The 25,353-nt window shown below is 39.1% G+C and overlaps 1 protein-coding gene and 1 non-coding gene across 3 annotated transcripts in view; both read right to left on the bottom strand.

Moving 5' to 3' along the window:
• The window catches only part of CKAP5 (cytoskeleton associated protein 5), a 110,920-nt gene that overhangs the window by 8,246 nt on the left and 77,321 nt on the right, over window positions 1-25,353 (bottom strand). For both annotated transcript variants that reach the window (XM_039226747.1, XM_039226748.1), the window contains exons 23-35: window positions 24,877-24,990; window positions 23,691-23,819; window positions 20,946-21,140; window positions 20,428-20,563; window positions 19,287-19,375; window positions 16,721-16,846; window positions 15,334-15,483; window positions 14,863-15,066; window positions 14,517-14,652; window positions 13,887-14,080; window positions 12,349-12,521; window positions 10,990-11,163; window positions 10,647-10,767 (exon numbers count right to left, since the gene is read on the bottom strand). In XM_039226747.1, the coding sequence (XP_039082678.1) occupies window positions 10,647-10,767; window positions 10,990-11,163; window positions 12,349-12,521; window positions 13,887-14,080; window positions 14,517-14,652; window positions 14,863-15,066; window positions 15,334-15,483; window positions 16,721-16,846; window positions 19,287-19,375; window positions 20,428-20,563; window positions 20,946-21,140; window positions 23,691-23,819; window positions 24,877-24,990 (1,941 nt within the window). The remainder of the gene's footprint in view (window positions 1-10,646; window positions 10,768-10,989; window positions 11,164-12,348; window positions 12,522-13,886; window positions 14,081-14,516; window positions 14,653-14,862; window positions 15,067-15,333; window positions 15,484-16,720; window positions 16,847-19,286; window positions 19,376-20,427; window positions 20,564-20,945; window positions 21,141-23,690; window positions 23,820-24,876; window positions 24,991-25,353) is intronic.
• LOC120228505 lies at window positions 14,291-14,401 on the bottom strand. The gene has a single exon (XR_005527516.1). It is a non-coding gene; the product is annotated as a small nucleolar RNA SNORD67 (small nucleolar RNA).

Below are 25,353 nucleotides of genomic sequence, written 5' to 3'. Positions count from 1 at the left end.
GAGCCCAACTCAGGCTCAATCTCAAGACCCTAGAATCATGACCTGAGCTGAAATCAAGAGCTGGACACTCAACTGACCAAGACACCCAGGTGCCCCTAATGACCCTCCTTTCCCACAGGGCTGTCCTACTGAGCAACTCCCAGGAACGCCACTTTGACAGACCGCAGTGGGAATGGTGCCCGCTGGTATTGTGGAAGCCAGTGGTCCTACTTTCATTTATATCTTTATGTGTGTCATACCTCATAAGCATATACAACTTTATATAACTGGGGCTGTTTAACAATGTTGTTTCAACAAAGACACCATAAAAAATACTTTTTTTCCCCAAGGGGAAGCTTACTCTTTTTCTAAGGTAATTAACGTTAACAACCTGGTCCACATCCATTCATGTTCACAGAGTCATATACAACGACATGTGCACACACAAATGGGGTCAAGGTTTAGGCTGTTGTTTATCCTACAGAGGATTATAGTTCATATACTTCTCTGCATCTAGCTTTTCTTTTTTTTCCTTTTTAAAAATGTTTTATTTATTTTTAAGAGAGAGAGATAGAGACAGTATGAGCAGCGGAGGGTCAGGGAGAGGGAGACACAGAATCGGAAGCAGGCTCCAGGGTCTGAGCTAGCTGTCAGCACAGAGCCCGATGTGGGGCTCGAACCCACGAACCGCGAGATCATGACCTGAGCCGAAGCCGGATACTTCACCGACTGAGCCACCCAGGCGCCCCTGCATCTAGCTTTTCTAGCTCAACAGAAAATTATGAAATTCCCTAAAGGACACAGGAATAGCTCTATTTTTAAAGGCTGCATTAACAGTCCACATATGCACGTACTAAAGTTTACTCAATTATTCCCTAACTTTCAATGTATTTTCAGTTTGGTTATTCTGTTTACTATACATAATGTTACAATAAACATCTTTGTATATGTATCCTAATGTACTTGTGTTTTATTTCTAAGAGAATGAACAACAATTCAAATTATGGTATAATACATATTACTGTCTCCTTTTCTTTAAAAAGGCACACTGGGGCGGCCAGAGAAGCACGGAGTATCCATCTGACTTTTGGTTTCAACTCAGGTCATGATCCCAGGGTCACAGGATCAGCCGCGTTGGGCTCCATGCTGAGCATGGAGGCTGCTTAGGATTCTCTCTCTCCCCCTCTGCCCCTCTCCCCTGTTCACACGCACACTCACTCCTTCTCTCTGAAATTAAAAAAAAAAAAAAAGGCATTAACATTTTATTTCCATTTCTACATTTAATGCATGAGTGCTGTTTTTCCACAAGCTCTACTGGCTTATGTTATTATGCTTTTTACTTATAACATGCTATCTTATTGCTACTTTATTTACTTTTTAAAGTAGGCTCCACGCCCAGTGTGGAGCCCAAAGCAGGGCTTGAACTCGTGACCCTGAGATTAAGACCTGAGCTGAGATCAAGAGTCAGACACTTAACAAACCGAGCCACCCAGGAGTCCCTCTTTATACGTATTTACTGGCCATTTGGATATCTTCTGTGATTTGCCTATTCACATCTTTTGGTTATATCTCTATTGGGTTCTCCTTTTCTACGGAGTTAATAAAAGCTCTGTTTACTGTGGCTATTAATCTTCTATTGGTCATGGGTTGCAAATATATTCCACAATATGTGCAGAATATACCACTTATTTACTGATAGTATATGGTAGATTTCTGCAGATTAAAATCTTAAAATTTTATATGCTCAAATGTGTCTTTTCTTATTCTTCTTAGGTTTCCTTCCTTGTTTTTTAATGTTTTCCCCAAATCCCCTGGTTATTTCAAAAATTTGGGGGAGGGAGATGAACTGTTTAAAATTTCTACAGGGTTACATGTGGTTTCTTCTGTTTTTTAATCTCTTCCACATCTATGGTTGGTTCCTTCCTCATTCCTGATACATATATTTTTGTTCTCTAATTAGGCTATTAAGGAATTTGTTTTGTTTTACAAGAAATAAATTTAGATTTGTTATTTTAAAAATTCATCTTAGGGGCATCCGGTTAGCTCAGTCAGATAAGCATGCGATTCTTGGTCTTGGGGTTGTGAGTTCAAGTCCCATGTTGGGTATGGATATTACTAAAAAATAAATAAACTTTGAAAAAAAAAAACCCCATCCATTTCATGAACTGTAGCATTATTATCTCTTACTTTCAAATATCTTTCATTTTTCTAATTTCTGATAAGTACTAGATTCCTTTATTTTAGCCTTTTTCTAATAGTAAATGCATTTCAGGTAATGTATTTTTCTGAGTTCAGTAGTTTCAGTATAGTTTTAGAGGGAAATGCTTTTCTATTCACTATTAAAGAGTTGTTTTTGTTTTTAATCAAAGGGCTAGCCGGGGGAGTGAGGGGGCTCATACTTGTTCCAAGTAGCCAGTATTTTTTGTGATTTTATTAAAAAGTCTGTTGGATAACCAATAAAGAATTTGGTGAGTATATCTTTTACTATAACAGTTGTTAAGATATGAAAAATATAGGGGCGCCTGGGTGGCTTAGTCGGTTAAGCGTCCGACTTTCGCTTAGGTCATGATCTCGCGGTTCGTGGGTTCGAGCCCCGCGTCGGGCTCTGTGCTGACTGCCAGCTCAGAGCCTGGAGCCTGTTTCAGAGTCTGTGTCTCTCTCTCTCTGACCCTCCCCTGCTCATGCTGTCTCTCTCTCTCTCCTAGAAATAAATAAAACATTTAAAAAAAAAATTAAAAAAAAAAAAGATATGAAAAATATAGATATTTTCAGACTGTAAAATTCTATGTATGCATATATATTCATTAAATCTAGTTTATTATTTACTAATATTCTTTTATTAAGGTTGAACTTTAAAATGGTACAATATACAAGTCCTAAGGGTACATCTTAATGAAGTTCTATGCATATGCACCTATGTATCTGCTATGAGCACAAGTTATAAGATACTGGTCACAGCCCAAAGCCCTCTTCCCACCCCTCCAAGCTGGTAAGCTGGTGTCCTGCCTTCCACCAGGGGTTACTACTATTCTTTTTTTTTTGAACCATTCTGACTTCTAAATTGGTTAAGAATTATTTAATTCCCATGTTCTTATTTTTCATCTACTACATCTGTACCAATTCACTCAATCTGTAACTTGTCTTTTCACTTTTTAAAAGTAGGCTCTATGCCCAACATGGGGCCTGAACTCACAACTATGAGATCAAGAGTGGTGTGCTCTACTGTTTGAGCCAGCTAGGCGCCCTGCTTGGCTCTTCATTTTGTTATAAACAGAGTATCTTGTGATAAACAGAAGTTTTCAGAAATTTTAATGTAGTAAAAGATTTCTATTTTTTTATTTTTTTTTTGTGTCTAGTTTAAAAAGAAATCCTTATATAATGTGAACTAAAAAATGTTCTCCTATTAAGCTTTCCTTCTCACATCTAGGTCTTTAATCCATCTGAAATATACGTTGGTGTAAGAAATAGCATTCTAATTATACTGTTGTTCTCATGGAAAATAACTAGTCCTAGCACCATTTACTGATTAATTCAGCTTTTACCAAGTGATTTTTAATATTTTTTTTCTGTCCTTTATTTTTTGAGAGAGAGGGAGAGAATGAATGAGCACAAGCAGGAGACAGGCAGATGGAGAGAGGGACAGAGGATCTGAAGAAGGCTCCCTGCTGAAAGCCGAAAAACTGATGGAAGGCTCGAACCCACGAACCGTTGAGATCATGACCTGAGCTGAAATCGAAGACTTAACTAACTGAACAATCCAGGTGACCCCAATACTGTACAATCTTAATTACAGTGCCTCTGTAGTTAATGTTGATGCACAGTGATAAAAGCCCTCTCTACTGTGTTATCATTTTTAAAAACTTTCTTGGGGGGCCTGGGTGGCTCAGTCAGGTGAGCATCCAAATCTTGATTTCAGCTCAGGTCATGATCCCAGGGTTGTGGGATCAAATCCTGCATTGGACTCTACACTAAGTGTGGAGGCTGTTTAAGATTCTCTCTCTCTGCCCCTCTCCCTGCTTATGTGCATGCACTCTCTCAAAAAAGTTAAAAAATTTATATATTTAAAAAAAATTTAATTAAAAAACTGTCTTAAAAAACTGGGGTCAGTTAAAAAACTATGCTGAGGTCAGCACTCTCAAAAACAAACATTCAAAAATTACAAGAAAACCTTATTTGTAAGCCTTTTGATCTCCCACATAAATTATATTTAAATTTTTTTTTAATGTTTTATTTATTTTAGAGAGAAAAAGAGTATGAGTGAGGGAGAGGCAGAGAGAGAGGGAGATACAGAATCTGAAGAAGGATCCAGGCTCTGAGCTGTCAGCACAGAGCCCGACGCAGGGCTCGAACTCGTGAACTGCAAGATTGTGATATGATCTGAGGTCGGACACTTAACTGAATGAGCTATCCAGGTGCCTGTATTTATTACTTTTTAAAAATGGTTTATTTATTTTGAAAGAGAGAGGGAAAGACCGAGAGAGGGAGGGGCAAAGAGAGGGGGAGAGAGAAAAACTCCAAGAAGCTCCACATTGTCAGTGCAGTGCCAGACTCAGGGCTTGATCTCAGGAACCGTGAGATCCTGACCCAAGCCAGCATCAAGAGCTGGACACTTAACTGACTGAGCCTCCAGGCACCCCTCCCATATAAATTTTATTTTTATTTTTTTATTTTTTAAATTTATTTCTAGGGGAGAGAGAGAGAGAGACAGCGTGAGCAGGGGAGGGTCAGAGAGAGAGGGAGACACAGACTCTGAAACAGGCTCCAGGCTCTGTGCTGGCAGTTAGCACAGAGCCCGACGCGGGGCTCGAACCCACGAACTGCGAGATCATGACCTAAGCGAAAGTCAGACGCTTAACCGACTAAGCCACCCAGGCGCCCCTCCCATATAAATTTTAGAATCAGCTTCACAACTGTAGAAAACTGTTGAGATTTTGATTAGAATGTCTTTGACTGTATAGGTTGATTTGAGGCGATTTGGCATCTTGATAACCCCAAACCTTATGAACATATTATACTTCCCTTTATTTGGAAATTCGCTAATGTCATTCAGTTTTCTCTATAAAAATCTTACATATAAAATGCTTGATTTATTCCTAGCTATATTTTTGTTACTGAGGGTTTTATTTTTCTTTTAATATTCTCATAAATATTTATTTATTTAAATGTTTTTATTTCTCTGAGAGAGAGGGAGACAGTGCGAGCGAGTGGGGGAGGGACAGAGAGAGAGCAGGAGACACAGAATCTGAAGCTGACCTGTCAGCGCAGAGCCTGACATAGGGCTCAAACTCAGGAACCACAAGACCATGACCTGAGCCAAAGTTGGACACTTAACCAACAGAGTCACCCAGGCACCCTTTTAATTTTCTTATAATAAAAATATATAAAATTTAACATTTTAACCATCTTTTTAAAAAAGTGTTGTTTATTTACTTATTTTCAGAAAGAGAGAGAACATGAGCAGGGAAGGAGCAGAGAGAGAACCCCAAGCAAGCTCGCCTGACTCAAGGCTCAAATACACGAAATGTGAGATCATGATCTGAGCCAAAATCACAAGCCGGACACTTGACTGACTGAGCCACTAAGGTGCTTATTTTAGCCATTTTTAAGTGTATAATCCAATGGCATTAAGTACCTTTACAATGTTATGTAACCATCACCACTATTTCTAGAACTTTGTTATTACCCTAATCAGACTCCATACCCATTAAATTATAACTCCCCATTCCACCGCCCTTCCCTAGCCCTGGCAACCTCTATTCTACTTTCTATTTCTATGTTTTGCCTATCCTAGATACCTCATATCTGTGTAATCATACAATATTTGTCCCTTTGTGCCTGATTTATTGTATTTAGCATTAAGGCTTCCAAGGTTCATCCCTGTTATAGCATACATCAGAATTTCATTCATCTTTATGGCTGAATAATATTCCATTGTATGTATACACCACATTTTGTTTATCCATTCATCTGTTGATGGACTCTTAAGTTGTTTTCCACCTTCTGTCTGTTGTGAAGAACTCTGGTGTAATAAACCCTGGTGCAAAACTATCTGTGTGGGTCCCTGCTTTCAGTGGAAATGCTGGATCTTATTGTAATTCTGTTTAACTTTTTTATAGGACCCACCAGACTGTTTTCCATAAATGGCTGTACTACTTACTGGTAATGCACATGGGTTCCAGTTTCTCCACATCCTTGCCAATACTACTGCCCATTAAAAAAAATTTTTTTTAAATTCAATTTTGACAGAGAGGGAGAGACAGAATGAGAGTAGGGGAAAGGCGGAGGGAGGGAGGGAGAGACAGAGAGAGAGAGAGAGAGAGAGACAGAGAGAGACAGAGAGAGACAGAGAGAGACAGAGAGAGAATCTGAAGCAGGCTCCACGCTCTGAGCTGTCAGCACACAGCCTGACAAGGGGCCCAATCTAGTGAACCATGAGATCATGACCTGAGTTGAAGTTGGTCACTTAACCGACTAAGCCACCCAGGTGCCCTATTTCCCATTTTCAGGGAAAAAAAAAATCCTACTGGGGTGTGAAGTGGTATCTCATTGTGGTTTTGATCTGCATTTCCCTAATGACTAAAGATGGCAAACATCTTTTCATGTGCTTATTGGCTATTTGTATATCTTCGTTGGAGAAATGTCGATTTAAATCCTTTGCCCATTTTTTACTTTTTTTCTTTTTGTGTGTGTGGCTGAATTGTGGGAGTTCTTTATGTGTTCTGGATATTAATCTCTTTTCAGATATATAATTTGCAAATATTTTCTCTCATTCTGTGGAGCGTTTTTTTATTCTCTTGATAGCGACCTTTGATGAATAAAACTTTAAAATTTCAATGAAGTTCAATTCTATTATTTTTTTGTTGCCATTGCTTTAGTATCATATCCAAGAAATCACTGCCAAGTATTTCAAGTCCAGTATCATGAAGATTTTCCCCTATGCTTTATTTTTAGGATTTATTTGTTTTGTTTTGGATACCGTTTAATTATTATAAAAGAGAAACATGGAAATTAGTTACATGATGAAAGATTTCACAACTTTACCGCAATGGGCAGCTTCACGTGATGTCATTTCAATAATGATTTATTTCAGTCTACAGTTTTCGAGAATGTCACCAGAAATAATCCTTGTCATCTACAACTACTTTGGTGCCTCCATATGCTGGGAGAAGAACTTTATCTCCAACTTTCACACTAACTGGTTGAATCTCTCTCCTCTTTAGAGAGCTACTACTGATGCTTGCAATACTTTTCCTTGAGATTTTTCTGGAAGCAAAATGGCTCCTTTGGTTACAGTTTTGGCTGTACTCCTTTTAACTAAAACTTGGTCAAGGAGGGGAGGAAACTTTCTAAATGCCTGTCCTGACATGACTCTGGCTGCTGGAGTTTGTACTGCTTTTGAGCTGCCGCCACCGCAAGGAGACCCCCCCCTCCCTGCCCAGGTTTTCTTCTAAGAGTTTTATAGCTTTAGCTATTACATGTATGTCTTTGGGCTATTTTGAGTTAATTTTTGTATATAGTATGAATCCAGCTTCATTCTTTTGCATGTGGATGTCCACTTCTCCCAGCATCACTGGTTGAAAAGACTATTCTTTCCTCACTGACTAGTCTTGTCATCGTTGTCATTCAGACGACTAATGTTTCAGCAGTGATCACCCTCTCTTTTCAGTGTTTTGTTTGTTTTTCCCTGAGGAGAGTGTATGTAATAATCCTCTTTAAGCACTCTTTCCACATACACCACCCCCCCGCCCCGCCCAAGGTCATCAAGTCCCCTCCAGCAGTTTCACCATGCTAGGAAATTCCCATTCTGGTTATTTTGTTTTGTCTTCCCAGGTATTGGGTGTCTCTTTCGGTGTGGTTTGTTATCATTGTTTACCTAGTCAGGATACACTCTTGGGTCTTTTGGGAAATCCTCAATTATGGCAATCTGAGCAGGGGAAACACAGCTGTTTGTGCCCTTCTAACTGTTTGGTACACCAGCTGGCAATCTATCAGTCATATGGCACAGCTCCATGAGCAGGCACTTCTGCTCTTCTGTCTCTGAAGGTACAAAAGCTGGAGACTTCCCAGCCCCGGATGGGGAATTCAGCCTTTTTGTTCGGCCACCTAGAGTTCCTTGGAGGCCAGGGAGAACACCAGGCCCTCCCATTAGCGCTCATATAGACCACCACTGCCCTTTCTTGAGAGGATATGATGATCTCCGCGGACGAAGAGAGTTTTCCAGGAATTTTGGTGTTTCAATCTTCTTCCCTGGGCTCTGCACTACTAAACCTCAGATTTTCCTTAAGGGCCTGTCTCTGGAAAAGGCTTGTATTTATGCAGCACAGAGCTTGATGTTTGTACATACTTCAGACACCGCCTACCTGACCCAGCAGCTCCTCTGCTCAGAAAAGGCAGATGGGTTTGGATTAAAAGTGACAGAGGAATGCATGCATTCAAGTCACTGTTTTCTCAAAATCCCCTCCAATATCAAAACTGTTAAAAGGAGATTATTTGTTGAACAAAAGCAAAAATCTTGTGCTAAGATTTCCAATTCCACCATTTCTAACTATCTGTCTTTATGGAGATGTCTAATGAGACGACACTCAAAATCAGGAAGTTAGGACTGAAGTTATTACCATCTAATTCTCAGGCTCCATTTTCTCCAACTGCCCTGATCACATTCTTCATAGCTAAAGGTCAGTTCAGAATCATTCACTGTATTTAGTCATGTCTCTTAGTCTCTCTTCAGTGTAGGACAATCCTCAGTCCTTCCTTGACTTTCTTGATCTTGACATTTGTAAAATATCCCTTAGTTTGCATTTATTTGAGGTTTCCTCATGATTAGACGACATTAGAATGTCAGCAAAGTGAGGCTGAATTCTCACTGGATCCTATGAGGTGGCACATGATTTCATCTTTCAAGGTGGTGTCTGCTAGGGTTCTGTACTGTCAAATTACTCAAAGTAATTTATAAATATCCCATTTCTCTTCAAATTTTTAAATTATATGGGCATAGACTGTGGTTCTGTATTTTGTTAAATTTTTTGAATTTAATAAATTTCCTGAATTTTATTCAGTGTATTGGGTTATATCTCATTACTATCATTATTTACTTTGATGCTCCAACTGTCCCCTTCAAACATAGGGCATCTATTCCAGTTGGCCCCTGGGTCCTCATGACATGTCCCTGTCATTCTTTGAGCCTATCCTTACGGTCTGGTACAATACAATGTTCCAGTTATTACCCTGTACTTTTTCTAATTCAGCGCTAGAATCTGCCCCTTCTCCATGGAGCTCTCACTCCCTTTTAGTGGGAAATGGTACTCAGAAGACAAGATTTGGGTGTGCTTGTTGCTGCTAGGGTATTGCTGTTCTCAGGTCGTCTCAATGAAAATAGCTAGGAAATGTGTATATATATCATATACACATATATTAAAACATACATTTATACCACATGTATACATACACATACACTGACATTGATATTTATTTCTACACCTGTATACTAAAAACCATGAGTTCACACTGACACCATAGTTCTGGTCCAACACCATAGTTTATTCTATTATGCTTTCCTTTCATTTTTTTTCTGACAGTAAGAAACTTGGCTTCTATTTTCCTTATATTTCTTTGACCAACCTTTTTGTATATGGCCAATCTCCCATCTCTGCCACCAGTTCTTCCCTATGCAGATGCCTACTTCAGCTCTGACTCCCCCTTCTGAGCCACCTGCGTACTGCCCTGCCTCCTCCAACACACGTGGATAGCCTCACCTTGCCTCAGGTCCTACTATCATGCCACACTGGCTGCCTGTGTGAACACCTTCTTCATCCTGCTTAGGCCCTGACTCCTGACTTTACATCACCTCTCCCATATGACACCATCCTCACAACGCTGGGGCTCTGAGACCCTCACACTGGGCCACTATGGCTCCCCACCCCCAACACCTTGCCACAAGGTGGATGACTTTCTTGCTCTACCAACTTACTGGCTCTAGGACTAGATTATTCGGGAAGGGAAGCAGAAAGAAGAGAATGATTTTTAGAAAATATCTAGCTTCTCTGCTTAAAATTCTCTAATGGTTTCCCATCACACTTGAAATAAAATCCAAACAATTTACCCTGTGACTTTTAAAGCTCTACAGGATACACTTTCTGTCCACCTCTCAAATCTCATTCCGTACCATTCTCCTCCTTGCCCACTCTGCTCCAGGCACAGGGGCCTTGTATTGTTTCCTTGAATATTCCAAACTCATTCCTCTCCTAAAGCCTTTGTACTCTATCTTCCCTCTGCCTGCATCCCTGACCACCAATCTAAGTAACTATTCAGTTCCTCTCTCTGATCTCCCCATCTGAGTTGTATTTACACAGTAGTTGCTATGACCTGATATTTTCTTGTTTACTTATTTCTCTCTGTCCACTAAAAACTAAGCAAGTTCTGTTATTTGGTCCCTACTTACTGCTGTTATTCCCAGCCTCTGGTGAATGAGGTAAAAAGTGTAAAAAGTGTAAAAAGCAAGGCTCTATGACAGCCATATCCAGGGAGGCCAGTGATGACAATGAGGGGTCCCTGTGCATTTTTTCATCAGAGCAGTGCTGCCTCTATTAAATCTGTGACCAGAATGCAGCCACCACTCATACAGCCTCTGCTGCCGATGGAACTACTGTCATGCGTAGTACCCCCATTACCTGTGTCAGAGCTTGGATGCTTGTGTTGATGTCACCACTGGCTACTTGGGAGATAATGAAATTGATTGTGGATGCTGTATTACTGTGCATGTCATCGAAGTGTGGAGAAACAGCCCGGATTCTAGAGAGCAGAGCAAAGGGAAAAAATTCAATCTTTGTTACAAGACACCCCAGTGAGGTGGGATTATGCAGTTCTCTGCTACCTCCAGATTTTAGTAAAGAACTGCTCCCAGCCATACAGTGATCAGTTCTAAAACGTTCTGATTGTAGAGAGAGCTCTTTTCACACATACATTCTATTGATCATGTACTGCTCACCACTGAAATGAAAGAAATTAACTTACTTGGGTTCAGGAATAAGGACAGGTTCAAAAATGTCATCCAGTTTGTGCTGAACAAGCTCTGGCATTTCGCATCGGACTGTACCGTTGTCATTCTCAATCTCATCTAGGTCCAGCTGGAATTCTCGACGAACCATCTGGGCTGCCTCAGGATGCCCACTCATGCTTCGGGCTTGGCTAAGGAAAGCAAAAAGAGGTTTCTGAACTAAAAGAAACTTCTGAACCAAAGGGCTAGAGTAGCACTGCCAGTTGCCCCAAAGCTTCAGGACAGATGTTCAACTTCTGGTTTCAGCCCCCCTGAATGATTTAAGTCCTTGAGTCTAAGGCAAATGCCTTCAATGGGCAACAACACTGTTCATGAATACCCTCAAAGCAGATCATTTATAACTTGTATTTACAGTACCTTCCAAAATTCTCTCCAGTTCACTAAAGCTGACAAACCTTGCACTGTTATTCCAGATGAGGAAGAAAAAATTCATAAAATATACTGACTCAAAGCTCTCTACTTGGTCACAAATTTAAGAAAAATCTAGACTGGCTGGTTCTTTTCTGATAAATTATCCAGTGTTAAGTTTTTCTAATCATAAGTACTCTTCCATGCAGTGTTCAGTACATTTTAAACTTTGAGGCACAGTCACCTCTTTTTAGGAATATTCACTCTTGATAGGTCAGGGCCAGCATTACATCCAAGCAATAGGTATTTTAAAGTTCCCAAATTCAAAATGGTTAAAATTAGATGAAAGATACAGCCCAAGACAGCTGTCTTGCTTAGAAGGTAGTATTTTGAGTCCCTAAGCCAATTCTGGGTTGCATGCATTTTACTTAGCCTTATCTGAAGAACAGAATCTTAAGCATGACCAAGTATAACACAAGGAAGAAGGTGAACCAATAATTTAGCTACATGGCATTGAGTGGCCACTTCTGCTAGCCAATAGACTTCTGGGGAAGGCTTGACACATGGGATACTTATGGACACCCCTAACCTGTTTAGAGTTATAAACTCTAAACCAACTGCCCTCCAGAGGGGATGAATCCAAGTCAGAAGTTAGAAAGATATAAGAGGCCTGCTAATGAGAAATTAGCAGGCAGTACTTACATCCTATAAGTGCGATACATAATTCTGTCCACGGAAAAGCAGTGAAAGAAGGCACAAGACTATTTAGAAGTGGTTTTGAGACAAAGACAAAGACAAAGACAATGAAGACTGAAGGATTAAACATTTGGCTACAAGACATTTACCCAGACACTGTGTCATGCATGATAATGACTACAAGAACTCGAGATTATGTTACAGGATAAGCTCTAAGCACACAAGGCAAAGTCCACTGAGATGTTCTTAGACAATTATCTCCATCTACATACTTGAGTTTGGAGGACATGTCCTCAGCTGGTCCTTTGCGCAGCATGTTGGCATTAGAGTTTATGCTCTGTGTGCGCTGAGGTCGCTCTTCCACTTGTTTTATTGGTGCAGCAGAAGGCCTCTTTGCTGACCGCTTAATCCTCTCCTCGAGCATGCTCATATCCTTCTCAGAAAGCTGTAAAGAGAAGCCAATTTATTAGCACATACTCTACTAGAATATGAGGAGAATTAGAAACCTAATTGGAAGACTCAAGAGTCACTATCCATTCACATACTGAAGAAAACAGAACCTGCTATGTTAGGGTAAATTCATTTTCAAAATACTAGTTACGTTTTAAATCAACTATTGTTAAAACTGCTATCATAAGAGCATACATGAAAGAAGAAAAGGATACAAAAAGAAAGGCTATTAATAACTACAAATGGTGGGGCGCCTGGGTGGCTTAGTCGGTTAAGCGTCCGACTTTCGCTTAGGTCATGATCTCGCGGTTCGTGGGTTCGAGCCCCACGTCGGGCTCTGTGCTGACTGCCAGCTCAGAGCCTGGAGCCTGTTTCAGAGTCTGTGACTCCCTCTCTCTCTGACCCTCCCCTGCTCACGCTGTCTCTCTCTCTCTCTCTCCTAGAAATAAATAAAAATATTAAAAAAAAATAACTACAAATGAAAAAATCAAAGATTAAATGACACTTCCTCATGTTTGTTGTGTCACCACTATGTGAACTACAGGTAAGAAGCTTCACTTGTGACCATCTGTAAAATTCCCATCTGCTTTACCTCCTTCACTGACCTGTAGTAAGGATTTAGATTAGTACAGGTAAAAATATATAAACACAGTGTTAACACTAGGAAGTAACTGAGTGAAGGACTGAGGTCCAAGCACAAGCGACTGGCTCAAAGTAAGGAATCAGAAACAGCTCCTTATGTGTCTGCAGAATGTGGCTCATGGCTGTAGCTAAGGACTCTTTTGATCTGACAGGTACTAGCATCTACATTATACATGTGAGTACTGCTCATTAAAAAGTAAACACACTGAAAATTACAGAGCAGAAATCTAGGCAGAATATAAATACCAGACTAGTTCAAGATTTCCTGAATCAAAAATAGCTTTCGGGATGCTTGGGTGACTCAGTTGGTTAAGTGTTTGACTCTAGATTTTGGTGTGGGTCATGATCTCATGTTTCGTGAGATCAAGCCCCACATCGGCCTCTGCGCTGATAGTGTGAAGCCTGTTTTGGATTTTCTTTCTCCCTCGCTCTGCCCCCCCCCACTGTTCCCACTCTCCTTCTCTTAACTTAAAAATAGCTCTCATTATCTAAAGGAAACCGTTTAAGTAGAAAGCTCAAAAAAGAAAATCTGATTTCCCGGAAGACACATATAAATGTCCTACAACAATCAGAGACACCCTCAAAGGTTTATCTGGACACACTGAGTTTAATAAAAAGTGGTAAAAACTTAGCTAGAGTTGAGATGGCATGAAAGCTGAATACCTAAGTGATTCTGCAATTCATAACATGCTAAAAATGTCCACAAAAAGTCACTCACAGTTCCAATCAGTTTGAACACCTGATCCCCATGTACATTGTACACAGTGACGATGGTATTGAGGGCAGCATTGCGCACAGCGTTGTCACGGTCTCCTATATGAATCGCTATCTCCTTTAAGGCTTTCCCTGGGGTTGGTTGGCAAACATTCATGCCATAGGACTCGACCAGACACCCCAGTTCTTCCAGGCACTCTGATGGGGGAGGAAGATTAGACTGATGAGACCCAACACACTTCTGGCATAGAGACCTATCTTTGCTAGATAAAATTCTCCCTGGCATACTTAAAGGACTAAAATCTTATACTAGTACTACCTAGAATTTTTCCTTGTTTATTGCCTTCTGATAAAACACACAACAAAATAATGATGTTACAGCAAGTACTCCTGGAAGAAAGGGATGCCTGTGAGTCAGATGGCCCCTGTGCACTTGATTTTGTCACCAGGGTGGTACTGAGTAGTGCCCGTATCACCAGATACTGTGGCTCCACCAGTGTGCAACTCATCACTCTCACAGTCCAAATCAGAAGATTGGAATCAATCACTCAGACACGGAAGAAGTGTTCTTGTTCATCTACAAACTCTTTCTTTGCTGCAAAGATTCACGCTTCAATTTAAATTGTTGCTTCACCTGCTCTTTGCTTAGAGTTTTTGGATTTGGTTCCTTCCATGATGAAGGGGAACATCTTGCTGGCTGGGTAGACAAGGCACATCCGGTTCAGGATGGCACGGACATCTTTACGAATGACATCCTTTGGTTCTCCAACCTAGTCGACAAGGAAAATAACGATTGAGGCATTTCCTAAGTGGCAAAGGGTCCTCCTATGAGTCACTACATCTTGGAAGAATAGGGGCACAGGAATAAGTGGTAGAAAGTATCTTCCCGGAATAAGTGAAAAAGGATGAAGGCATAAAGGCTAGGAACTGAGGTCAGCCGGGAACTGGGGCAGTGTTCCAGAGTGAGAACAACGCATTACCTTGAGGATGAGATAAGGGATGAAGGAGGATGCTTCATTCTCCGTAAGATGATATTCCTCCTCACTGAGCAGTGTGAAGAGCAATTTTAAATATTCTAGGGCTTTCATTAGGACGCTTGTATTGGTGTCAAAAAACCGCAGGGTAAGCCACTTTAAGATGAGATCCAGGCAACCAATAACACCCTCTTTTTCAATCTCCAAGTGCTTAAAACAAAAGACAAATAAAGACTGTATAAAAATGTAAGTTCTATTAGGTGAGTACTTTATAAATTTTACTAGAGTCCAGGAAGAAAATAATAGATTTTTGAGCTATTTAAGACCTAAAATTATAGTCATTTATTCTGTCAAACAATAAAACAGCTCTAAAAACAGAAAACATGGTGTATTCTAGTTCCTCAAGTCATGTGAATTTCACAAGGCTCAGTATTTTCACGGGTCTAAGATAATCATATTTATCTCTTGCAAACCTACATCAACCATGACAGCAAGGGCTTTGTTATGATGCTGAAAGTCTGAGTGAAACATCTCATCTTGTAGCCACTTAGCCACACAGCTGGACATCTGAGTCTTTAGTTGCTCAATGTATTCATCCCGTGGAGTAGTAAAATTCCACTTCAGCACCTAAAAAAAAAAAAAAAAGTGAAAAGGGACTGTAAGATGTCCAACTGAAATAAGGTAGAGAAGAACTCTATTTAAAAGCAGTTGCAGAAATCAATTTAATAGGGTATTTTAAAATTCAACAAGAGTAATCTGTAATTAAATATGAGTGCAAAATGTATTCTTGAGCTGTCATACTTCTGAAGGCTTAAATCTTAAAATCTAGGAATAGAATAATATTCAGCAATTCTCACTACAAAAATCAATGCTCTATTATTGTGTAACATGGTAGACACTGTTGGTATAATTTCAATAAAGGGAAAACTTAAAATAGCTATCAAAATTAAAAATGTACATACCATTCTAGTAGGAGTTTAATAAAGATACATTCACATAGGTGCACAAATGCCTACATTCAAAAATGCTTACGGCAGTGTAGTTTATATAGTGAAAGACTAGAAGCAACCTAAATGTTTACATTGTAGGCTGGGGATAAAGAAAGGTACATACATATGATGTACCAATAAAAAGAATGAATGCATATATACATGCAGATATGGAATGGCCTTTAAGATATTTCAAACACCATTAAAAGAAAAGAGTAAAACACAGAACCAAGAGTACGGCATGTTCCCCTGTGCGTAAAAGGCAGGCTATAGATTTATACAATCTGATTGTATCATATGAAATACTGACATTTCTGGAATAACACAAGAACATTGGTAATAATATCCTTCCTGTGGAGGAGGACTAGATGGGGTGACATGCTTCTCATACTACTCACTGCACATTTCATATTGCTTGAATTAAAAAAAATGTATATATATTTTAACAAAAAAATTTAACTGCCTGATTATACTAAACACCAAAAGAGAAATGACTGATCTAGGCAAATACAGTCACCAAATCTGGCTTTTACAATATCAGGTATAAGGAGGATTAAATGAGTAGCCTACTACCTATGCACAGTTGACAAAAATCAATAATACTTCCCATTCTTTAATTATAAAAATTAAGAGAACTTTTCTTTCTTTCCATTTGGAAAAAGAATAGGCAGTAGCTTCATTCTGTAGCTCCTTTTGTAGGAACTAATGCTCTCATAAAGCAGTCTTAGAGAAATAAGCTATAATTTATAAGCAAAAGATTTAGTTCATTATTAGATAGTTCACAATGAAATGAATTCCAGACAGCAAAATTATTCTTGATTACAAAATAAAACAAAAAAACAAAAACTTCCTGAAGACCCTTATCCCTTTCTTACCTTTAATCCTTTTTCATCTTTCATTCTTTGCTCTTTTCCATTCGGAACAACAATGAAAATAGGACCAGATTTGTCTTCATCCTCCTTCAAGCTGGTTTTGCTGGGTACTTTCTTTCCTTGTACACTCTACAGCCAAGGTTTAGGGAATACTGGTTAGGAATGTGATGTTGCTGCCCAGTAAGAGCGGAGTATAAAAACCGCACACTCTCCACATTATGTTCTCCATGAAAGAAACAGATGAGCCACAGAATTGTGCACGTTATGCTTTTGTACAGGTTTTACAGAAATGCTTCTAAAAGCATTCTCAGGTAACTGTTGGTTAGTCCTTAGACTGGCAAGTAATATAGTTGGGAAAACTCTATTACCTATCATTAGTCTGGGTCACAGACTTTGTTTATTTGATAGTTGTTTTCTTTCTTGAAATCTTCAACACCAGTTAGTTTTCCATATTAATGACTTCCATATTAATGACATTTTGAATGGCATTCACACACTTAACATCATTTACTTGTGAAAGCTTTTCTGTTTCTCTGCATATAAAATATATCTCTACTGGTGCCTGGGTGGCTCAGTCGGTAAAGCGTCCTGGACTTCGGCTCAGGTCATGATCTCACAGTTCGTGAGTTCGAGGCCCACACTGAGCTCTGCACTGACAGTGTGGAGGCTGCTTAGGATTCTCTCTCTCTCTGCTGGGGTTCTCTCTCTCTTTCTCTCTGCTCCTCCCTCCCAACTCTCTCTCCCTCAAAATAAATAAGTTAAAAAAAAAAAACTATATCATATCACTATACCTGAGATTCTCTGAAATTGATTCTAGGGAAACGATAGAAACATTTTAAATTAAGTTATTAAGGTAGTTTTGAAAAATTTAAGATTTTGAATTTTTGTATCAGATGGAAAAGAAAATAGTGAACCTCAGTATGTATAATTTCAAAACTGGAACCATTATTAACATAAATGTAGCAAGACTCCAATATTTCTAGTAGGCCAGATTTTCTTTCTAGTTCAAACACTAAAGTCATTCAGTCAAAACAAGTATGAGATCATTTATGTGAAACTGCTTTGTAAACTGCAAGAGACTTGCAGTGGGGGGGGGGGGGTGAAATATAGCATTAAGAACAGAGTCAAAAATACTTCAAAGCACTTGTGACCAAAATACTAAAATAAGCACTTGTTAAATTTGGGATGAGGACAGTAGGGGAAGACAGGAAAAGAACAGCTTCATTGGACAGTTTAGAAGATAATTACCTATTTAACTCACTGAGTTAAAGGACCATGCACAGAGAAGAAACATATAACTGTAATATTCAGACGAACAGTCAGAGTATCCATTGTATATGAGCCTATGATAATAAATGCACCTAGTCTGGCATTTTTTTCATTAGTTATGTGTAATTAATTAGATGGTTTCTCTATTTATACTTGATATTATATTTACTATCAACTGTAGAGTTCTGCGATTTTCTTACATGTTTTAATCAATATTCTAAATACAGTGATAGGCTCTGAATCTTGATATAGAAACTGATGACAATTTGCTGTGATTCAAAAACTTAATGAAATAAAATGATACCCAGGAGATTTCCGCCCCCTGCCCCCCTCTCCGAAATTTAAAGTTAAGCATTTGAACATTTTTATTTTTAAAAATTTTTAAATGCTTATTTATTTTTGAGAAAGAAAGGAGACAGAGTGCAAACAGGAAAGGGGCAGAGAGAGAGGTACAGAACTCAAAGCAGGCTTCAGCACAGAGTGTATGCTGACAGCACAGAGCCTGATGCGAGGCTCAAACTCACAAATTATGAGATCATGACCTGAGCCGAGAAGTCAGATGCTAACCAAATGGGCCACCCAGGCGCCACCAAACATATTTCTTTAAATGTCCAACTCTGCATGGGTGTTAAAGGGACTGGTGATTCATCAAAATAAGTTCCATTGGTGCAGGGACAGAAGACTAATTGTAGTCTAATTGAAGACTAATTGTAGACTAATTAGGATACCTTCTAGCACGATGACTTAACTGTGCCAAGTTTGAAGGAAGGTGATCACTACCTTCCTTTTCTTAAATCAGAATCAGCCTAAGTGATTCTGCCAGAGCTACATATGGCTTCCTTCTTCACTACTGCAAATTTTCCCAAAGGTCTGCATGACAAAACCCATGAGAGCACATCCTACAGGGAGTAGGATGTCTGTTTTGAGGTCTTATTTAAAACGAGTCACAGAAACAGGCATAAATAATTAACTTTATAATTGATAATATCAAGAGTGGTAGGAGTGCCTGGGTGGCTCAGTCGGTTAAGAGGCAGACTTCGGCTCAGGTCATGATCTCACGGTTCATGGGTTCGAGCCCCGTGTCGGGCTCTGTGCTGATAGCTAGCTCAGCACCTAGAGCCTGCTTCAGATTTTATACCTCCCTCTCTCTCTGACCCTCCACTGCTCACGCTGTCTCTCTCTCAGAGAAAAAAAAAAAAAAAGAGTGGTAATGTTCTTTCACGCATAATATGATCTTTCCTAAAAAATGACAGTGCGTAAAACACACTTAAAAGAAATTCTACATCAAGAGTTAACACACCTTTGCTTTAGAGGAAACTCCTAGAGCTTTGGCCTTTTTCGGATCCGTCTTGGGTTCTACAGTGCTAGAAACAGAATCTTCAACAGGTGCTTTGAGGTAAAAAAAGCATCTACTATAAATATAAACTCTAATATCACTTTGTTCTGAGCAGGTTAAACATATGATGATGAGAAAGCCTACAGTTTTAAATGTGTTAATTTAGCAAGTGTTTTCAGTTTGACTTTTTTTCCTAATCTTTTTTTCAGTCTTCTTTTTAAGCATAACCCTATGAAATTAACTCAATAAATCTGCATCTGCTTTGCTAATATTTAAGCTGAAGTTTTAAAAGTATTTTCTAAATAGCAGTTAAAAAACCTTTCCCTAGATTGATACATCCTTAAGGACAGGGTCTGTCATCTCTGATACTCAGTATTTACCATATAGCAAGATTCCAACAAATGTTGTACTGAATATATATTTTGATACCAACAGTTTACACATGTAAAATTTCTACCTCTGTAGCATCAACAGTTTCTAACCCACTGAACAGAATATTATTTTATTTAAACAATATGTTTAGAAGAGAAGTGGTTAGAGTTTTATATATACATGATGGAACTTTAACATTAGGGTGAAGAAATCAAGAATTTTCTCTAAATGATTAGTAAATGTTAGAATGGACCAGCAAATGGGCAGTGTAGTGGAAGGAGAACCCATTTGCGAATGAGAAAGAGGAATTCTATGCTGGTGAATTCAGGCACTGGCTGGCTGTCCGTGTGCCAGTCACTTAATCTTCTGGGTTTCCTCATCTGTTGATAAAGGGGATTAAACTAGATGGCCCCAGTTCCCCCTCTAATATCCAATAGCATAAAACAGTAAAGAAACCTTAAAATACGATGGAGCACTTGCTCCATTCACAATTCAATACATTATTCCAAAACCCCTTTTTGGATTTGGAAACCAAATTAATCATCTTCATATCTTCAGCACAGTTCATAGCATAAAGCTTGACAAATGTTTGTGGTAGAAGGGTAAAGGGGAGGGGGGGTGGGCCTAGGAAGTAAGCTGTCAGGAAAAATAGTAAAAAATGAAAGCTCGATTTCTTTTTTTAGAGTTCCCCTGGGCTATTTCCCTCCCCCTTACCCTCTCAAAGTACCATTACCTGAAGCTGGCTGGAATTTGGCTGGAGCTGACCCTCCCATCGGTTTGGAAGCTGCTTTAGCAGACGCAGCAGGCTTGGCTGGCATATTAGCTTTGGCTTTCTCTAGCATGGCCAGTACCTGATCTTTAGAAGTTGGCTAGAGAGACAATGTCATAGGAGAGGTGAGAGGCCACATACACGATACACTCATACTATGCTTCTAACAGCTGCTGTCAAACACATCCTTGAGCTCCTAGTTTTGAAATACCAATGAAGTAAGGGAGGCAGCACACAGTACAAGAGAAATAAACACACATTATGAAGTCACACTAAATTAGCTGCCATTCTAGAAGGTCACAATTTTTGCCCCTGCAGAGTCAGGTTCTTTGAGTTTCACACACTGTTAAATATTGTGTTTTTGCTCTCATTGGAATTTCAAGTGAAAACTCCTAGGAGGTAATACCACCTCTTGCCGATATCAATTCATGTTCAATATTATTGTAATGGCTTTTAACAGCAGCAATCACAGGAAGCAGTACCTTTAGTTTCCCAGTGGCCTTGGCCATTTTCTCATATCCCAAGTGCATCATGAAGAACGGCAAGGCATCTTGGGCCTTTTTCCGCACATCTCCATTACGGTCCTCCAGGCAGGAGTAGAGGTGAGGAACACAAAGGATGAGGTCTGTGGGGGTGGAACGAAGACTCGGTAGTTTCTCAGCCAACCAGCCCAGAAGCTGCCAAAGGAAAGAAAGACCAGTGACACTTCAAGTGGGAAAGTATTACTTACAATCTTAGGCTTAATGAATACATCACTACCAAATACTGAATGACTTCTTACAGCTTTCAAAATAAAATCAGTAATTTTTATTGTTCAAGAAATCTGCTATACTTAAATAATAGATGCAAAGAAGATAATCTTCCTAAAGGTAAAAACATGGTTCTCTGGACCATACTTGGGCATTAAATTATAAGGCTTTAATATTCCTAATGCATTTTAAAGATGAAAAACTTTGACTTTGCTTTTTTAAAATTTCTAAGAATTATTCAGTAGAGAAGATGCAGAACATTGATTGCATGAGGAGAGGACAAGTTCTACTATGACTTCTGTTTTAGCCTTACATGGACAGTTTTTCTCTATTCCTCTATAATAATTCATATCTGTATTTTTTAAAAAAATCTTCATTTAATTTTTTTAAAGTTTATTTTGAGAGAGAGAGAGCATGAGCATAACCAGGGAGTGGCACAGAGAGGGGGAGATAGAATCCCAAGTAGGCTCTGCACTGTCAGTTAAAGGGCCCAATACGGGGCTCAAACCCAAGAGCCGAGAGATCATGATCTGAGCCGAAACCAAGAGTTGGACGCTTAAGCGACTAAGCCACCCAGGCTCCCCTGTATTTATTTTAAATTGTTTTTTTTTGAGATGATTATAGTCACATGGAGTTATAAGAAGTAATACAGAGATCCTATGCACATTTTGCTCTGTTTCCACTAATAGTAGCTCTTTACAAAATTATAGTATCACTAGCAGGATACGGATACTGATAGAATTGACTGATCTTATTGAGACTTCCTCAGGTTTACTATTCTCATATGTGTCTGTGTGAACATTTAGTTCTATACACTTTAATCATATATGTTAGTATATCTGCCACCACAGTCAAGATTTATTTTTTTAAGAATATATATATATATTTAAGAATATGTTTTTTAAGTTATTTATTTTGAGAGAGAGAGAGAGAAAAACTGAGCGAGAGTGCGCTTAAGCACAAGTCAGGGAGAGGCAGAAAAAGAGAGGGAGAGAGAATCCCAAGCAGGCTCCACAATGTCTGCGCAGAGTCCAATGTGAGGTTTGAACTCTCGAACCAAGAGATCATAACCTGAGCCAAAATCAAGAGTTAACCAGCTGTGCCACCCAGGCAACCCCATAAATTTTCAGTTTTACAGAATAAATGTACAAGATCTCATGACTGTGAGATCAAGAGTTGCATGCTCTACTGAGTGAACAAGCCAGGTGACCCATCTTTTGCCCATTCTCTTTTTTTTTTTGCTTTTCAGGTAGACTTCAAGCCCAGTGTGAAGCCAGATGTGGGGCTTGAATTCATGACCCTGAGATCAAGACCTGAGCTGAGATCAAGAGTCGTATGCTCAACCGTTTGAGCCAGCCAGGCGCCCCATCTTCCATTTCTTTTTCTTGTACCACTGCAGTGACCAGAACTTGCCAGACTATATGCTGATTAACAATAGTGAAAACAGACATTGTTTCTAATCGTAGGAGGAAAGCATTCAGTCTTTCACCACTAAGTATGACATAAGCTATACAAGTTTTTTGTAGATGCTCTTTAGCAAGAAGAGGTAGTTCTCTCCTATTACTAACTTGCTCAGAGTTTTTGTCATGAACAGATGTTGGATTTTCTCAAGACCCTTTTTTGTCAACTGATACAATTATATGATTTTTCTTCTTTGGCCTATTGGTATTGATGGATTTTTGAATGTTGAATTCTATTTTTTAGGTTCTTTTTTTTTACAAATAGTTTATTGTCAAGTTGGTTAATTTTTTTTTTCTATTTTTTAGGTTCTGATTAAAACCTCTTATTTTACCACTTCAGAGTTCAAGAAAAGAGAAAATTTCACAAAAAGGCTAGTCCTTAAAAAAATTTTATTGTGCTTGGGTAGCTCAGTTGTTAAGCATCTGACTTTAGCTCAGGTTATGATCTCAATTTGTGAGTTCGATTACGACATCAGGTGAGCTCAAGCCCCACTTTATGTAAAACATGAGTCCCAGTGAGCCCTGCTTCTCTCTCTCTCTCTCTCTCTCTGCCCCTTGCTCACTTGCGCCCTCTCTCTCTCTAAGAGGAAAAAAATTTATTGATAAAAAATGTATATGAGAGGTGTCTGGGTGGCTCAGTAGGTTAAGCACATAACTTCTGGGCTCAGGTCATAATTTTTCAATTTGTGAGTTCAAGCCCCAGGTTCGGCTCTGTGCTGATAGCTCAGAGCCTGGAGCTTGCTTTGAATTCTGTCTCTCCTCTCTCTGCCCCTACCCCAATCACACTCTGTCTCTCTCTCTCAAAAACAAACATTAAAAAAAAATATTTTTTAAGCACAAGAAAGGGGGAAAAAAAGAGGTACATGAGTATAAAAGCTCCAGGAATTTGCTTTCATTTTTATTAACTGTTTCATAATGAAACTCAATGCTACTCCTACATACATATTTATTAGGTAGGTCTAGACCTCTAAGAAGGTAAAAGACAAGAGGAAAGCACATCATAATATGCAGTACTTACTTCTTGCCTCAAGAAAGGATTTTCCTTTTTGAGTTCTTCAGAAAGATCTTCTCCCTCCAGCCATTCCTTCATGCCTGTCTGTTCTGCCCAAGCATTTACAGTGGCTAAGGCAGCTGTCCGAACATTGTTCTGAATAGAGAAGAGAATTAGTAAAGATAGCATCAGTTATGGTTTGGAGCTAGGGAGTGAAGAAGCTTGTTACTCTGGAAACATGAACAATGGAGGTTTCTCTAAGGTCCACATGAACATAACTGGGATCAATTTCTCTGATATAGTATCTAGTTCTAGGGTTGTACTGAAAATCCAAAGTAAAGTAGAAATGTAAAACTCCAATTGTAAAGATCCTGTCAGTTAAATTAGACAAAAACAATGACTTGGGCATAACATATCATGTAAGGGGAATTAATTCAGAGGTTCTGTTCTCTGAATCTCTACGGGCTGTTATATCCATGGTTATCTGTTAAAGAAAGTAATTCCACATGGTAGAAAACTCAGAAGAGTTAGATTGAAATTACTAATAATTTGCCCAAACACAGGTTTTCATATTAATTTGCATTCATAGCATGAGGACTTACTGACATGAAAATATTAAAATACCCCAATTTCTCACATTAAATGAACTGCACAAAAATAAAGACACATTCAAATATTCAATTTAGGGCTAAATATAAGAGGCTTGCAACTTTCAAGGAGACTGATTCTAGGACTGTGAAACTGCAAGTACTGGAAGATTCTGCTCCAGTGGTTCCGGAGAACAAGGTGGAAAATAGAGGACCCCAAAATTCATACTCATTCACTCTTTACAACAACACTTATAACAATGATGTCCTACTCCTAAAAGCCAACATTTTTTTGAGTGCACACTGTATGAGACAGTAACAGGTTTCTTAGGTACAGATTCTTATTTTGTTCTATAGGAGTGAAACTTCATAGATAATAACACTGAACCTCAAAGATGATAAATAAATAACTTATCTAAGGGTCACAAAGATAGTGACCTATATCTGTTCACCTTCATATTTCCTGGAGGTAAAGATGTTTACTATTTTCCTTCTAATGTCCTCTTCCCTACAAAGTTTATAGACTGTTTATGTGTACTCTTACATGTACATGTAAGAATTATTCTTAGCCCACAAACATGCCTGTCCTATTCCAAAAGGGAGCTCTGGTCAGGAGTCAGGTTTACCTTGCTGTCTCCAAGGACTGTGATGATAGGGATGCCTAAGTTCTTCACATGTTGCTTGATGTTTGGGCCCATGGCTACAGCCAGCTGCTGGAGGATATTCAACGTCTGTTGCACCTAAGTGGAAAAGAGTCAACACTTGATGCTGAAACCATGAGCAAGCTATGTTCAAAGTTTTTCAAGTTTGCTGCTAAGTAGTCAATGCAGTAGGAAGTTTTGGGCCTATTTAGGAGATAGAGAAGTCAGTTTGTTATCTTGCTATTCTAATTAGCTTATGATTAATGGTGGCCCTTCCTTTTATCAGTTCATAAAACTAGAGTATGAAATTTTAGATGAGGGACATCTGAGTGGCTCAGTCAGCTGAGTGTCTGACTTCAGCTTAAGTCATAATCTCACAGTTCCTGGGCTCAAGCCCCACATTGGGCTTTTTCCTGACACTGAAGAGTGTGCTTTGGATTCTCTCTCTCAAAAATAATTAAA

Source organism: Hyaena hyaena, unplaced genomic scaffold (assembly GCF_003009895.1).
Source record: "Hyaena hyaena isolate Hyena2069 unplaced genomic scaffold, ASM300989v1 scaffold_23, whole genome shotgun sequence".
NCBI classification, from domain to species: Eukaryota; Metazoa; Chordata; class Mammalia; order Carnivora; family Hyaenidae; genus Hyaena; species Hyaena hyaena.
This window is presented reverse-complemented; position numbering and strand designations above follow the sequence as displayed.